Genomic DNA, 12,582 nt, shown 5'->3' on the forward strand with positions numbered 1-12,582 from the left:
TAGTAGCACCTAATATGGAACCTAACATTGTGTAACTATAGCATGGGTTATTTTTCCCTATATGCATCACCTTGTACTTATCCATATTAAATTTCATCTGCCATTTTGATGCCCAATTTTCCAGCCTCACAAGGTCTTCCTGCAATTTATCACAATCTGCTTGTGATTTAACTACTCTGAACCATTTTGTATCATCTGCAAATCTGATTACCTCACTCATTGTATTTCTTTCCAGATCATTTATAAATATATTGAAAAGTAAGGGTCCCAATACAGATCCCTGAGGCACTCCACTGCCCACTCCCTTCCACTGAGAAAATTGTCCATTTAATCCTACTCTCTGTTTCCTGTCTTTTAGCCAGTTTGTAATCCACGAAAGGACATCGCCAGCTATCCCATGACTTTTTATTTTTCCTAGAAGCCTTTCATGAGGAACTTTGTCAAATGCCTTCTGAAAATCCAAGTACACTACATCTACCGGTTCACCTTTATCCACATGTTTATTAACTCCTTCAAAAAAGTGAAGCAGATTTGTGAGGCAAGACTTGCCTTGGGTAAAGCCATGCTGACTTTGTTCCATTAAACCATGTCTTTCTATATGTTCTGTGATTTTGATGTTTAGAACACTTTCCACTATTTTTTCCCGGCACTGAAGTCAGGCTCATTGGTCTGTAGTTACCCGGATTGCCCCTGGAGCCTTTTTTAAATATTGGGGTTACAATGGCCATCCTCCAGTCTTCAGGTACAATGGATGATTTTAATGATAGGTTACAAATTTTAACTAATGGAACTCAAAAATGAAATTTCTGATCTTTCAGTATCCTAGGATGCATACCATCCGGTCCAGGTGATTTGCTACTCTTTAGTTTGTCAATCTGGCCTACTACATCTTCCAGGTTCACAGTGATTTCGTTCAGTTTGTCTGACTCGTCACCGCTGAAAACCATCTCCGGAACTGGTATCTCTCCAACATCCTCATTAGTAAACACAGAAGCAAAGAATTCATTTAGTCTTTCTGCAATGGCCTTATCTTCCCTAAGAGCTCCTTTAACCCCTCAGTCATCTAATGGTCCAACCGACTCCCTCACAGGTTTCTTGCTTCGGATATATTTAAAAATGTTTTTATTATGAGTGTTTGCTTCTATGACCAACTTCATTTCAAATTCTCTCTTCGCCTGTCTTATCAATGTTTTACACTTAACTTGACAATGCTTATGTTTTATTCTATTTTCTTCAGATGGATCCTTCTTCCAGTTTTTGAAGGATGTGTTTTTTTTTGGCTAAAATAGCCTCTTTCACCTCACCTTTTAACCATGACTGTAATCGTTTTGCCTTCTTTCCACCTTTGTGTGGAATACATATGGACTGCGCCTCTAGGATTGCATTTTTAAACAATGTCCAAGCCTGTTCAACACTTTTAACCTTTGCAGCTGCACCTTTCAGTTTTTTCTAACTATTTTCCTCATTTTATCAAAGTTTCCCTATTGAAAGTTTAGTGTTGGAGCTGCAGATTTGCAGTTATTAGTTTAAATTTGATCATGTTATGATCACTGTTGCCAAGTGGCCCCCACCACAGTTACCTCTCTCACCAAATCCTGCGTTCCACTAAGAATTAAATCTAAAATAGCTCCCTTTCTTGTTGGTTCCTGAACCAATTGCTCCTTGAAGCAGTCATTTATTACATCCAGGAACTTTGTCTCTAGCAAGTCCTGATGTTACATTTACCCAGTCAATATTGGGGTAATTGAAATCTCCCATTATTATTGCACTGCCAAATTGGTTTGCTTCCCTGATTTCTCTTAGCATTTCATCATCTGTCTGACCATTTTGTCCAGGTGGACGGTAGTATACTCCTATCACTATACTGTTACCCAACACACATGGGAATACTCCCCATATAGAAGCTTTATGCAAAAAAAAAGCTCAGACATGGAATCAGCACCTGGCACCCCTAGCATCTTCTGGGAGATAAGAGCAGGCAGCTCATCTCTATAAAAGAAATACAACATTGTTCTATACAGCTCCAATCCTGGAGGAATTTCCCTATCTTCCAGGGAATAAGGATCGCCTTCATCATCCATGCAATCTGGGTCCCTTATAAGGGTGACCCACAGCAGGTCTAGACGTACTCCAATGCTTGCCCGTGGCACCAGATGTGCAGGGATCTGCAGCCTGCGATCCTGAACTTTTTGGTTTGCCAGGGCCGCCGACTGCGCCTGAAGAAAGGACTGCAGCCCTTGAAAAAATTCCACCCAGAAAGATCTACACCAAAACCATCCTTTGCCCACTGAGCTATCTTCCCCGCTGACGAACCAATTTGGGGAGCCCCAAAACCAGGCGAAACCTCCGGCAGATTCCCCTCCTGTCCCATTAGCCTTTCAATAAGGGCTGGTACAATAGTATGATTTAGATAAGACCCTGATTGATTTTTAATGAGTGTCGCGTGCCTAAAAATCAAGGGTTGAGTGGGTGGGAAAGACAGACACTAGAATTGACTATCTCTGGCTTGCTTATTACCTCAGACACACACAAACTCTAAAGAATATATCCCTTAATTTCACCTTTCACCAAACTTTTATAAGCCCAAATATTTCTGAAAGCTATACTTACCAATCGTCTTTAACCACCGTTAAATGAATCTTCACTCAGTTAATGGAAGAGTTTGAGATTCGCGCGCCGTTAGACAGAACTGTTTCCGTTTCCACCTTGTATTGGTCTTGTGGGTAAGTTCTGTCTCATTTTCTCCACAGATTTTAAATATTTTCTGATCTTTAGGGTCCAAACTCTCCCTCTTTACCAATGCCTAACTGCCCTGAGAAGTCACATTCCTCTGGGCAGTTTGAGCAGAGACTCTGTTCTAAGGAAACTAATTATTAATCAAAGAGGGAGTTACTAAAGTGGAGGTTTTTGCTTTCCCGCTCTCTCTCCAGGGGTGTTTCTCGGCAGATCTCTGCTCCTCTCCCTCCCCCCATGCAGCGATTTTCGCGATGTGCCTGTGGAGAGCCCGGATCCCAGCTCTCCAGAGAAGGTGCATGCTCGAGGTGCCTCCCCGGCGGAGAGGGTCCCTTGGCACTGGCTCCTTGCCCGGTCTCAGGGGGGTTGGCCCCATTCCCATCTGACACGGGAACGGTGGCCATGTTGGATTCTGTGCCGGCTGCTCCAACGCAGCCTTCTGAGGATTTAGACACAGGATTTTCGTCATCACCACCGATCTTGAACCCTCTGGACCTGCTACATCTGCAATTTCGGGGGGGCCCCCCTGATATTGCTTCTTTGGGCCCCCCCCAGGCTTTTTTTTCCCAATGGACTTTGACCTCCTTTTACATAATGCCTGTTTAGCCAGATTGCAGCAACAGCAGGATCCAGTTCCAGGACCCCCCCCCCCCCCTGCCAAAGCAGCAGGCTGTCTGATCCCCAGGATATCACGGGGTCAGGGACTACCCTGGGGTCCTCCAGGGTCTGGCTGGTTCCCCATCCTGTTTTGCCTGCTCCTGCTCCTCAGGATACTATTGATCCTGATCTGGATGATCCGTCTCACATGCAGGTTGAAGGGGATGACCCTAGGGTCCTGCGCCTTTTCCAATGGGATGAACTGGACCCTTTAATTCCTCATGTTCTAAAAGAATTGGATATTGGGGCTCCCGAGGCCACCCCTGGCACCAGTGGTGTGGCTAAGAAAGGGGATCCTGTCTTGGCAGGACTTCGCCCGCCAGCAAAAACTTTTCCTTTCCACGAGATGCTTCTCCAATTACTGTCCAGAGAATGGGATAATCCTGATGCCGTTCTGAGTGGCCAGGGCTATGGACAAACTTTACCCACTCCAGGAAGAGTACCTGGAGGAGGTGGAGCCGCTCTCTGGGATCTTCAAGACCGCAAGCTGGAGGTATACTTCAAAAGAATTTTTGATGTGTCTGCCCTGGGAGTAAGGGCCGCGGTTTGTAGTTCACTCATGCAACGTGCAGGTCTCAGATGGTTCCAACAACTGTTTAGTGCACAACAGTTACCTCCAGATGAAGCGCATCAGGTAGAACGTCTGGAATCTGTCATAGCGTATGGGGCGGATGCTCTATATGACCTGGACCAGATCATTAAATCTCTCTGAGAGAACAAGGTGCATAAGTTCCCGGAGGATCGCCCTCTGACCTCCAGGACATTCAGCTCCTCCAGAAGCCATTTCAGAGGACAGCGACATTTTTGTCAGTCCAGACCGGTCTCTCAGAGGCCGCCCTCGTCTCGCTCCCAATCCTGGTCTCATTCCTTTCAGGGCCGTAGGACAGCTCGGGATGGTCTCTCCCAGACTATCCCTTCCAAATCTTCCCAATGAAGGTTGGCCAACCCGCTCTTCGACCCCCCCCCCCCCCCTCCCCCAAGGATAGGGGGGCGTCTCTCCCTCTTCTACGAGGAGTGGATCAAGATTACCTCGGATCTCTGGGTCCTGGATATTGTAAAGCGTGGCTACGTGTTAGAATTTTCTCGCCCCCTAAGGGACAGGTTCCTCTTTTCTCCGTGCGGACCAGTGAAGAAGCAGCTCATAGTGCATCAGACGCTCGACCGTCTCCTAGCCCTGGGAGCAATCCTTCCGGTACCACCAACAGAACAAGGGCCAGGCCATTATTTCGTTTACTTCATCATTCCCAAGAAGGAAGAGGGATCCTTCCGTCCAATTCTCGACCTCAAGACAGTCAACGGAGCCCTCAAGATTCCTTGCTTCCGGATGGAAACATTGCATTCAGTCATTGCGGTGGTTCACCAAGGAGAGTTTCTAGCTTCCTTGGACCTGACAGAGGCCTATTTGCACATCACGATCTTCAAGGACCACCAGCATTTTCTACGCTTCAAGATTCTCGGTCAACATTTCCAGTTTCAGGCCCTACCTTTCGGCCTAGCGACTGCTTCCTGCACGTTCACCAAAGTAGTGGAGGTGGCAACCCTACAAAGAGAGGGAATTCTGGTACATCCCTATCTGGACAACTGGCTCATCCGAGTGAAGTCCGGGGAACTGTGTCAGCAGGCCGTCGATAGAGTCCTACGACTCCTCCGTTCTCTAGGTTGGATTGTCAATCTCGCCAAGAGCAGCCTCACTCCCTCTCAGTCGCTGGACTTCTTGGGAGTGTGCTTTGATACCAGTGTGGGCAAGGGTTTTCTTTGATCTGTCCCTCATCTTCCAGATACAACGCTTCAGTTGCCTCCCGCTCCCCACAGCATGGGACTATCTTCAGGTTCTGGGCTCTATGGCCTCAACTATCGACTTGGTTCCTTGGGCTGTTGCGCATATGCGACCATTACAGAGAGCCTTACTCTCCCGCTGGAAACTAGTGTCCCAGGAGTTTCAAGCCCTCCTGCCGCTGTAAGATTTGACCAAAGATAGCCTGATCTGGTGGCTCAGTCTAGAGCATCTATTGCAGGGAGTGAACTTGGAGGTCCCTCAGTGGGTGATCATCACCACAGATGCCAGCCTCACTGGCTTGGGGTCAAACGCATTCGGCTTAGGACCAGTGGACATCAGTTCAGGCGACCTGGCCGATAAATCGACTGGAAACCAGAGCAGTTCGTCTAGCGTTGAACTAGGCAGAGGAAGCATTTCATCATCAAGCCATAAGGATACTCTCAGACAACGCGACCACAGTGGCATACATCAATCGTCAAGGAGGAACAAGGAGCAGTCATGTGGCTCAGGAAGCGGACAAGTTGATGGCTTGGGCGAACTTCACCTCTCTCGCCTAGAGGCGTCCCACATAGTGGGAGTGGACAATGTCCAAGCGGATTTCTTAAGCCGTCAACACTTAGATACCAGGGAGTGGGAACTCTCTGAGGACGCAGTAACACTCCTCTTTCGCCGGTGGGGAACTCCTCACATGGACCTGATGGCCACTCAAAGGAATGCGAAGGCCCCATGCTTCTTCAGTCGCAGAAGGGAGCGTGGTGCAGAAGGAGTGTTGCTGGTCCTCCCATGACCGTGACACCTGCTATAGGTGTTCCCTCCCTTGCGCCTGGTGCGGGAAGGTAATTCGGAGAATAGAGAACCACCAAGGGCTGGTGATCCTAGTGGCGCCCGAATGGCCACGAAGATTGTGGTTTGCGGACTTGATAAACCTCAAGGTGGACAGCCCACTTCGGCTGGGACATCTGCCCAGCCTTCTGCGTCAGGGTCCTGTATTTTTCGACAGGGCAGATCGCTTCTGTCTTGCGGCTTGGCTTTTGAGAGGCACAGGTTGAGAAGACGAGGTTACCAGGAGGATGTTATTTCAACTCTCCTCAAAGCCAGGAAAACTTCCACTTCTTCCACTTCTATTTCCTATGTCCAGATCTGGAAGGTTTTCGAGGCCTGGTGTTTGTCCATACACGTATCTCCACGTCACGCCTCCATAACCCAAATCCTCTCCTCCTTACAGCATGGCCTGGAGAAAGGTTTGGCCTACAACTCCCTGCGGTTTGAGGTGGCAGCCCTTGGCTCCCTCATCCGGCAACTGGATGGGGTGCCTCTCTCTTCCCATCCGGATATTGTACGATTTTTGAAGGGTGTTAAGCATGTGAAGCCTCTGGTACATGCCCTATGTCCCTCTTGGAGCCTGAATTTGGTACTTCGGATCCTCAGCGGTCCTCCGTTCGAGCCGCTAAAACATGCCACTCTGAAGGATCTTACGCTCAAGACGGCCTTTTTGGTGTCCATTTCTTCTGCCCGCAGGATCTCGGAACTCCAGGCTCTCTCGTGCAGGGAGCACTACCTCCGTTTCACGGATTTGGGAGTATCCTTGTCAACAGTTCCATCTTTCCTGCCAAAGGTAGTATCGTCTTTTCATGTGAATCAATCGGTGGAACTTCCATCCTTCTCGAATTAACCTTCCAGAGAACTCCGCCGCCTTGTTTGTCAAGCGCGTTCTTATTCGCTATCTGGAGGTGACTAATGATTTCCAATTATCCAACCATCTCTTTGTCCTCTGGAGTAGCCCCAAGAAGGGCAGCAAGGCTTCCAAAACAACCATTGTGCACTGGTTGAAGGACGCAATCACCTCAGCGTATGTGGGAGTTGGACGCCAACCACCAGCGGGAATTAAAGCTCACTCACTCCGCGCCCAAGCTGCGTCGTGGGCCGAGAGACAGGCCGTCTCTCCTCAGGAGATTTGCTGTGCGGCTACCTGGAAATCGCTGCACACCTTTGCTTGGCACTATCGTTTAAATGTCCATTCACCAGGTTTTGGCTCTTTTTTTTCGTGCTCACGTCATTTGAACGGGGCTATCCGGGGCCCACCCTACGTAGGGAAGCTTTGGTACATCCCACTGTCTGGATTGATCCGGGTACATACAGGGAAAAGAAAATTATTCCTTACCTGCTAATCTTCATTCCTGTAGTACCATGGATCAGTCCAGACGCCCTCCCTCAGAATTTCATAGGATTGGGATTGTCTTTCAGCTGACTGTTCCCGGTCACTTATGTGGCTGGTTTTTGTGTTTTACAGTGTTCTCTTTGAAAGTTTATGGTTCTCAAAGTTCATACCTTTTCATTATTAAACTTTAGTCAGTTCTGGGTTTGCTTGATCCATCCAATATTCTACTTTATGCTTTTGATATTCTTAATACTGAAGAGGGCGCAGAGGGTGCACCTGCTTATATAAGGACACCCTACGTGTTTTTTCTCTGACTCCATCTGCTGGAAGGGGGACATAACCCACTCTCTGGACTTATCTGTGGTACTACAGGAACAAAAATTAGCAGGTAAGGAATAGTTTTCTTATGCACCTGAATAGTGCATTTAAACATTCCTGTGTACACAGATTTGTTTCCTTCATCTTCTGCTCAATCACGGAGATCACCTTTAAAGACCTACATGTTTGTGCAGCTTTGATTGGCTTTTTAATGCCATAAAAATGTTTTTCATATAAAACAGGATAAGGAGAATCGTAAGCAAGAAAGCTTTACAATTAATATGACTTGCCAGTTTTGCTGGCAGCTTCCTCCATCTGAATATGAATGCAGCAATTCTACAAACTGTACAACAGTCTCCTGCCCCCGACAGCGTTATAAGGCTAGCTGCAAAGTACGGGACCATATTCACTGTCTAGGTAAGTTGTTAACCTCACGGAGCTAGTTTTGTTTAAAAATGTGTTTCACATGCAGTCTCACTTGGTCCAGACCTTCTTAATCTTCATGTCTAAATGTATATAGCATCTACCTTCATGTGTTAGATTTTCCTCCTTATCAGCAGAAGAGAGAGAGAAACATTGTTTGAGTACATGCAGTAACAGCATAATCTCATCTCACCTGAATAAGGTCATCCTAGGAGAATTGCAATTAGGCAGACTGGATGGGCCAATTTTGGTCTTTTTCTACCATTGTTTACCTTGTTACTATGAGTAACAATTTAATTGCTATGAAATATAATAAGAGGTGGGCTTGTTCAGAATAGTGTATTAAGACTTCCAGAGCTAGAATAAACAGGTGAGTAATTTCTCCCTCATCAGGTAACTAGTCTCCTAATCTGGTGTGCATATAATGTTGTCTTGTGTAACTGAATGTTTTATGTTTCAGTTCAAACAAACGGAGACTGACTTTATCTCTCTATAGTAGATCTTCACTATATAATTTGAACTATAAGGTATCTATGTATACTTCTAACATGCAGAATTTTTCATTTTACAAGTATGTTTTTTGAGGCATGAAATCTAGTATAATTATAAGGATAATTGTTGGCATTTTAGGTTTCACAACAACATTAATGTACTTATTCCAATCACCGTGTACATTCATCCTTTTGTGAATGAATGGACAGAGGCACTGGAGTCTTGGGGGGGCTAGTGCCACGGGCATGTAGAGAGGCAGTCTCTGAGCATAGCAGGGACCCAACAGGGGAACCTGGGATGGAGGGAGAAATGTATCTAATTTTTTGTGCTGTCTAGTGTATGCATTTATCTCAACTTGTTTTATACTCGGCTAGAAATAAATGGTCCAGTTGACTTTTTCACATCCCCAGTTGTAAGAATTGCAGATTTAAATTTTGGGTAATGTGGGCCAAGAGGGGGGATTTAAATTGCAGAGAGGAGCCGGCGGCACGCACCGAAGGGGCGCAACAAAGGGGCATGCCCCTTTGTACACCCCTGAGAAACCAAAAACAACCACACTACACACTTGCCAACCTACAAAATGGACAAGAAAAGGGACCTACCAACTGAACAACCAATCTCCACCTGCATGAGCAAAGGTAAGTATGAGAGAAATTTCTTACATTTTTTCAAGAACAATAATAAAGAACAAAAAAAACCACAAAGAAATCCTCACACAATAATCTGATACAGATAGACCCATATTTTAAAAATTCTGCAATAAACAACCTACTCATACTAACATTCATCTTAGTAAATGCACAATCAGTCGCAAAAAAATTCCCAATCATCACGGATCTACTATATGACAATAAACCAAACTTTGTTGCAATAACTGAATCATGGTTAAAAAAAAAACAAACCAGACGTAGTACTAAAAAATCAATTCCCTGTACGTACCAGGATCAGTCCAGACAGTGGGTTATGTCCCCCGTCCAGCAGATGGAGTCAGACCAAGCTTCGGAGGGTGCTGCCTTAAGTACTAGCGCACCCTCTACTGGAGATCAGTATATCTCTGACTCCAGCAGATGAGAGTAGGGGAATCTGGAGTTTCCCCCTCCTGACAGGCTTTCTTAATCGTTTTTGGTTTTCATTTCTGTTCCTTGCTGGGCTGGATCAAGTTGCTTGTTAAAGTTTTATGCAAAAAAAAAAAAAAAGTTTGATTGGTGGGAGGTCCGACTGAGGGCTTGCAGGCAGGGCTGCTTACACTCTCCATTTTTCCTCCTGCCTCTTTCCTTTCCTGTGCTTCTGTGGCTGACAGGGTAAGTTTAAGAATTTTGTGCTTTTCTTCTCCCGTTTTTTGTCCCTGACAGGGAGTTTTGGTTAATACTGCGGGGAAAGCTGGTGGTGCCAGCCTCTTCCCCTCCCTTCCTCCCCTCTTACCGCTGGTGCTCCCGCGGCCCCGAGACGAATCGCTTTCCCCGGGGCTGCTGCAGTAGGGAGGTTTCATTCCCCTACTGCCTCCTTAGGACACCGGAGCACAGCAGGGTATTTCCCTGCACCTCGCGGTTCCTGCCTCTTTACCAGCGTGTTTCACTCCGCCCCTCCCCCCCCGGCTGCTCCATGCCGCGGCTGGCCCGCTGATCTACCTGTGGAGAGCCGGGGGCTAGAATATCGTGCGAGGGCATTTGTTCCAGGTGCCTCCCTGGTGGGGAGGGCACCTCTGGACCGCGGAGGACCTTCATGGCTCGATCTTCAGCGCGACCCGATTCTCAGGGATCGGCCCCCCCCGCCGTTTTCGGTGGGAACGGCAGCCATCTTGGAAGCTGCTACACAGCCTTTTCAACAGGGGAGGAAGGAGAAGATTCTGATGGCGGGGAACCGCCGATTCTGGCTCCGATTGAGACCTCAGGAGGTCGGAGCCCCCCGGTTGTGCCTCTCAGCCCCCCCCCCAGGGTCCCCCACCATTTTCTCCGGAGTTTATTTTATTAATGCACAACGCTTATCTTCAGCGCCTGGAGGTCCCTTCGGGGCTCAGTCCAGATCCTCCTCCTGCCAAGGTTCCACGCATGATGGTACTACCCCAGGGGCACCGTCATGGGGGCAGGGTCCCTTCCTGGTGCTTCAGGGACTCATCGGGCACCGATTCCCAGTGGGAGCACGGATCCCTACCGGGTTCCAGGGGGTGCTTCGCCTCCCTCTCCGGATGACCCAGCCCTGGAGGCGCAGCTTGAGTGCGATGATCCGAGGGTCATGCGTATCTTTCGGAAGGAGGAATTGCAGGCCCTCATTCCTATGATTCTTCAGGAGCTAGATCTAGATCCGCCACCTGAACCTCCAGCACTGCCTGTTCCGGTGGTCACCTCCTCATCCAAGCAGGGAGATCCTCTTTTAGCTGGGTTGCGTCCTCTCGCCAAGGCGTTTCCCACACATCTGACCTTTCTGCAGCTGTTGGTGAGGGAGTGGGACTCGCCCGAGACATCCCTCAAGGTCGGGCGAGCCATGGAAAAGTTATATCCGCTTCCGGAGGATTTCCTGGAGTTGATCAAAGTCCCGAAGGTGGACTCAGCGGTGTCTGCCGTAACCAAAAGGACGACGATCCCGGTGACAGGGGGCCACTGCCCTGTGGGACACGCAGGATAGGAAATTGGAGGTCTACCTCAAGCGAGTTTTTGAAGTATCAGCCTTGGGAATTCGCGCCGCTGCCTGTTGTTCATTGGCACAGAGAGCAAGTCTGCGCTGGGTACAGCAGCTCCTCACATCTCAGGATTTGCCACCGGAGGAGGCTCAGCAGGTGGACCGTCTGGAATCCGCCATTGCGTATGGAGCGGACGCTCTCTACGACCTGTTCCGCGTCTTGGCTAGGTCCGTGGTTTCCGCCAGGCGTCTCCTATGGCTCCACAACTGGGCGGCAGATACTTCCTCCAAGTCCAGCCTGGGCTCGCTACCCTTCAAGGGCAGGTATCTCTTCGGGGAGGACCTTGACCAGCTCATCAAGTCGCTGGGGGAGAATCCTGTACACAGGTTGCCAGAAGACCGGCGGCGGAACTCCAGGTCCTTTACGCCCAGCAGGACCCGTTACCGAGGTCAACAGCGTCGCTACCACGGGTACAGACAGCAGGGACAAGGGCCCAGGTACCCTTCCTCCAGGTCTCAGTCCTGGCAGCGTTCCTTTTGTAGCCGCCGGCCCCGTGAGGGATGGTTCGGGCCCGGGGAGTTCATCCAAGTCTGTCCAATGATGCCGAAGCAGCCCACTCCTCAATCCCTCGGATCGGGGGACGGATCTCTTGCTTCTACGAGGAGTGGGTGCGCATCACCTCAGACCAATGGGTCCTCGACATTATAAGGAACGGCTACGCTTTGGAGTTTGCCCGACGCCCACGGGACAGATTTCTCTTCTCTCCATGCAGCTCCGCGCTCAAGAGGTTGGCAGTACAACACACCTTGGACAGACTCTTGAGCCTCAGGGCCATCGCGCCCGTCTCCTTCGGAGAGGTGGGCTCGGGCCACTATTCCATTTACTTCGTCATTCCCAAAAAGGACGGCTCCTTCCGTCCAATCCTGGACCACAAGGAGATCAACAAGTCTCTACGGATCCCCCGCTTCCGCATGGAAACTCTGCGGTCAGTGATTGCGGCGGTTCACCAAGGGGAGTTTTTAGCCTCCCTCGATCTGACAGAGGCTTATCTTCACGTCCCGATTCTCAAGGCGCACCGAAGGTTCCTACGCTTCAAAGTCCTGGATCGCCATTTCCAATTCCAAGCCCTCCCCTTCGGGCTGGCGACAGCCCCGCGGACCTTTACAAAAATCATGGTGGTAGTCGCGGCGGCTCTGAGATGAGAGGGAATCCTGGTCCATCCATACCTGGACGATTGGCTTATCAGAGCGAAGTCCTTCTCTCAGGAGTTGATGGCGGTTTCCAGAGTGGTGCATTTCCTCCAGTCCTTGGGCTGGGTAGTGAATTTTGCCAAGAGCTCCCTCACGCCCTCGCAGCAGTTGGACTTCCTGGGAGCACACTTCGATACACTTCAGGGCAAGGTCTTCT

The 12,582-nt window shown here is 48.9% G+C and overlaps 1 protein-coding gene across 1 annotated transcript in view; it reads left to right on the plus strand.

The window, feature by feature from the left end:
* The window catches only part of TM2D3 (TM2 domain containing 3), a 61,169-nt gene that overhangs the window by 25,642 nt on the left and 22,945 nt on the right, over positions 1-12,582 (plus strand). The window contains 1 exon segment of the mRNA XM_029575394.1: positions 7,886-8,060. Coding sequence (XP_029431254.1) covers positions 7,886-8,060 — 175 coding nt within the window.

The sequence above is a fragment of the Rhinatrema bivittatum genome, chromosome 13 (assembly GCF_901001135.1).
Source record: "Rhinatrema bivittatum chromosome 13, aRhiBiv1.1, whole genome shotgun sequence".
In the NCBI taxonomy this organism is placed as follows: Eukaryota; Metazoa; Chordata; class Amphibia; order Gymnophiona; family Rhinatrematidae; genus Rhinatrema; species Rhinatrema bivittatum.